Below are 4,597 nucleotides of genomic sequence, written 5' to 3'. Positions count from 1 at the left end.
ACTTTTGCTGCGTTGACCATTATAGGGTAGTATAGCGAAAACTTTAGCATAAATGTTTGTTTGAAGCTAATGAATTCTACGAGGGTTGCTTGAGTATGSCTTCCCTTGATGTGTGGTAAATGCCACCGTCTTGTTGAAACCAAATGTCGCGCAGATCACGAGCTTCAATTTCACGCATCAAATAGACCTTTGCCATGACGCGATAACGGTCGCCATCGACGTTTGTGTACTCAYCGGCATAATTTTTGAAGAATTATATACCGATGATTCCACCGGTCCACAAACCACAYTAAATCGTTGTTTTTTCTGTTTGAAATGCCAAATGTCATGAATGTCTTCAGGTAGGTTTACTCGATTACACGGACTTCATCTCTGAACAAAGTTTTGCCAGAAAACGGCCGATCTTSTTGGCACTTTTCAAGAGYCCATAGAGCGAAGCGATGTCSCTTGGAAAGCTCCAAGGTTTCAGTTCTTGCACAAGTTATATWTTGTACGCTTCCAATTTAAGAKTCTAGTTAGAGTTACCGCGAACAAYGCCGAATCGACTCTCCACGGTCTTCTTGTGCACTCTCAKGTACGGCTACTATGTTTTCTTCACTGCGTGCTGGACSYAACRTGAYAGCTTGWCRCGACTCACGTGTGGTACGCCARAAAAAGGCTATTGGWAGAAAMACCTCRACTTGGRTCACCCGTTACTATTAACAAACATTTTTCTAAAAATCTACTTTTTATATTCAATAGCTATAAGTTCGTGGTATAAATGGCACTGCGATTTTGTGAGGTGCAACTTCGAGTAGAACTTTCTATTGCTTTTGGCATATGTGATTGCGCATCTGTACTTTTGCGTTGCATGTGTGTGTGTGTGTGTGTGTGCAATTTTGCAACATTTTACTTGCGAAATTGCATTTCGAAAGTATTTCATCGAGCTCTTTGCAGCTGTCGTACATAAATTGCCAATGGCAGAGCAAACTTTTGATTTCTCACTTTGACAAAGAGATGATTTATTATATTATATATACTTCGTCTTCTCTCTTTATGTGCTGAAATGGGCGAAGCAAGCTGATGACGCAAAATAAATAGTTAAGTAACTTACGTCATATATAGAAGCGCAGAATTTTAAAGATGGTTCAGTTAAAATATAGAAAATCAAAAGAAATATACATATACATATACACCTACATACATATATAAGTCTAGTAAAAGAACATTCTTTTTGCTTAAGTTTATAATTAAAATTGTCGTAGTTAGGTCAAGTATGCAGCGTTTTATTTGATAACTTGTTACCATTTTGTATGTAATTTCATAATGYCACCATCATAAAATTACTTGCCTCTATTGTCAAACAAATGCAGGACCAGGAAATTCATTCGCCATACACCGGAACAGATATTAATCACCCGCTACACGGTTCGGATGGATGCGTAAGGACTTTTCAAACTGACAAATCCCTATCGCCCCTATCGAGCTTTCATTGTCAGGATGGAAAACATTTCCTCTTCTTCTGGCTGAATTTGGCCGCTTCTGAGTGATTGATTGCTTTAGACGGTCAATTTTTGGCAGTAGAGGCACGAAATAAGAGTTTTTCTTTAAGTCCCATCAAATACATATGTAATAAAACCTTCTTAGCTTGCGTCGGCTTACCGCAATTCGACGGCGACTATTGATGTGGCTAATTTTTTATTCCATCTGTTCGTCGACTGAAGGTATGATATCCAATAATTTTCAGTCACAGTTTATCGAAAGGTGAATAGTCGAGAAGTATGCGTGTGCTTAGTATTATTATTGTTTTCGTTGTTTGAGTTGGTTTTAGTGTTGGTTAACTAGTTCAAAGATCACTGCTTATCCAAACTGGCCAGCGGCGGATGCAGAGTACAGTTTTTCGGAGGGAACTATATAATTTTGTACTTGCAACTTAAAGTTTTTTCTTCGCGGAGCGTCTTTTATGATGGAAATAATGTATAACTTAGTGGGGCTATATATCATCATATTAAAATGGAGCATACATAACCGGACACTCCCTTATTTATACAGGCTAGATATGTAAAGTGTGCTCTCTTTATAGATGGCCTTATTTATTTTGACCTAGTTGAGCGTATTCTAAATATTTGTTAAATTTTGTAAAGTTATTTTATAAAACAAACAATTTTTATATACGTAGTCTTGAGTTTGATCGATCATCTCTAAATCGACCGAGCCCGTCAGGGAGATTACACTGGTCGACATGGCTTTTGGTTTTTTGGATATGACTTTTGGATATTTCAGTTGCCGCTACACAAAAAATAAAGGAATAAAGTTTGCTTTTGTACTATATTTTTTCACATTTTTTTTTTTTTATGTTCAATGGGCAAAGAAGACCCATTCGTATCAGACACAAGCAAACTTTAAGAGTTTTCAATTAAAACTCCAGTATTTTTCAAGGTCTAGAATCAGAATTTGAGCATGAAAGCAGAAACCTAAAATTCTTTTTTGTTGACCGGTGTTGTTTATATATATAGTACATATATACATATATATACTTAGTTCATAGAATCTACAACACTTCTATGAGGCCTTCGTGATCAACTTATGATATGAAATATTTTTGAGCTTATAACAGAACAATGTATATATGAACCATTCCAATTTCGCAAAATGTGTATTATCGGTCAACTCAATTATTTTTTTCTTACATTAAATTTAAATTTTTAATTTTCAATTATACTTTCCTAGCACCCAAATATGTATTTTCATTATTCGTGTGCCATTTAAGAAATTCAATTCGGCTTATTGCTAAAATGTCTTTTCTTCTATTTACTCCGCCAGGTCACGTTCATATCGCGGTGATTCGAATTTCAATGCGCTACTCACACCGCTCACCTTCCTCGTCACCTATTTCAATTCGGGCATTAATCCGTTGCTCTACGCCTTTCTAAGCCGCAATTTTCGCAAAGGCATGAAGGAGCTGCTGTTGTGTTCCTGGAAGAAGGGCAAGGGCAAATCATCGTCGAATTCATCGATGCATCAAAAGCGCGTGGCATTGCAGGTAGTTGGTATAAAAGCGGAATATGCGTGAAAAACAATACAAAAATTAAGAAAACTAAAAAACATAAAAAACACAAACAAAATTTATATATAGTGTGAATATGAAAGTATGGAGAAAAGAGAATACAAAGAATACAGAGAAAAAAGAGAAAAACTCATAATTATTGGCAACCAAAAAAAGACTTGACCACCTTTTTCGTTTATGACAATCTGGCAACTGCACTCGCACTTTATTTGCACTTTTGCATTAATTTCAAATCTTTCGCTCTTATCCTTGTACCGTACCGTTATCGTACACACCCAAACCCAACAATTATATACAAATCCTTTATGCCATTTTTACGAAATCTTCTAGACTCACTCGCTACCAACCGACACAACGCATATTGGCAACGAACAGCTATGATGACCCATTCGTCGCGTTCGCATACAACGGCGAGCTTTTGGCACAGCCTCGTAAGCTTCTCACCCGTCGCAGCATATACCTACCTACATACCTAGTATAGAGTCTAGTCATTAATTATATATATATGTATTTGTATTTGTACATCTGTTGGCAAATAATTATTGTATTGTGGGTTTCAAGGTGTACTATACTCATTTGTTTGTGTTAGTGCTTTGCATTTCAATTCTTCATTTTTCCTATCTTACGATATAAGAACTCTTCGAATTTCAAGTGAAAATCAAACAAACAATTGCTGTGCTATAGCTTTTTCTTGTAATTATGCAGATTTAAGCAACATCTTTTATCAATGTGATGTTTTCGCAGCTTCAAATGTGATTAGTGATAACGGTTTTTGGCATAAAATAAATATTTGATATTTACGATAGCTAAGCAGTGTTTTAATGCAGTTGTAATGTAATTAAGTACTTATAATTGAAAATTAAAAGTACTTATAAGAAAATTAAGTACTGGTAATTTATTGAATTAAATATTGGTAAATGATGTAAATAGATAGAACTGTAATTAAGTAATGGTAATTATTGTAATTAAGTAATGGTAATTATTGTAATTAATTACTGGAAATAAATGTAATTAAGTATTTAATTATTTATACGTTTACTCATATACATATATATGAGTATTGTTAAATGTATTTGAGTGTGATTATTTGTTTTCTTAAAATAAATATTTGTTTGTAAATGAGCTTCAGATATTTTTATGACCAAGTACCTACACTTAATTAAATTAAGTAATTTATATAATTAATTAACTTGGTTATTTAGTTAATTACTTTGAGTTTTCGCTGACTTAAATAACTAAAATATACCCTAGCGAGCTTGAAGCAGTAATTAAATATTTAAAAGCCTGCTAATTAATATAAGTATTTAGATTTTATTAAAATATCAATTTTTTTTAAGAATATAGATGAACGAACGTTTGTGATATTACTGAGTGAAAGTGAAAGATAATTCATACTTTTCATACTCATTTATTATTTTATCGCATTTTATATCTTTTTTAAAGCAGGGTTTCCAATCATTTTTTTAATTAAATAGAAACATGTTTTTTTTTTTTGTAAAAAGCACAAGCTTTCGAACTGATTTTTTCATGAAATTTTTTTTATAAAAAATA

General features: G+C 33.6%; 1 protein-coding gene across 2 annotated transcripts in view; it reads left to right on the top strand.

Annotated features, from left to right (window-relative positions):
* LOC108967828 (histamine H2 receptor-like) overlaps positions 1-3,503 on the top strand; it is a 14,358-nt gene extending 10,855 nt beyond the window's left edge. Inside the window, exons 2-3 of one of the 2 annotated variants that reach the window (XM_018931453.1) lie at positions 2,803-3,022; positions 3,377-3,503. In XM_018931453.1, the coding sequence (XP_018786998.1) occupies positions 2,803-3,022; positions 3,377-3,427 (271 nt within the window). In that variant the 3' untranslated portion in view covers positions 3,428-3,503. Of the gene's footprint in view, positions 1-2,802; positions 3,026-3,376 lie in introns of both variants that reach the window. The other variant, XM_018931452.1, reaches the window with a different exon arrangement.
* The last annotated feature ends 1,094 nt before the right edge of the window (positions 3,504-4,597 follow it).

This window comes from Bactrocera latifrons, unplaced genomic scaffold (genome assembly GCF_001853355.1).
Source record: "Bactrocera latifrons isolate USDA-ARS-PBARC rearing strain unplaced genomic scaffold, ASM185335v1 scaffold_2, whole genome shotgun sequence".
NCBI lineage: Eukaryota > Metazoa > Arthropoda > Insecta > Diptera > Tephritidae > Bactrocera > Bactrocera latifrons.
Note: the sequence above shows the minus strand (reverse complement) of the source record. Positions and strands in the feature narration are given on the sequence as shown.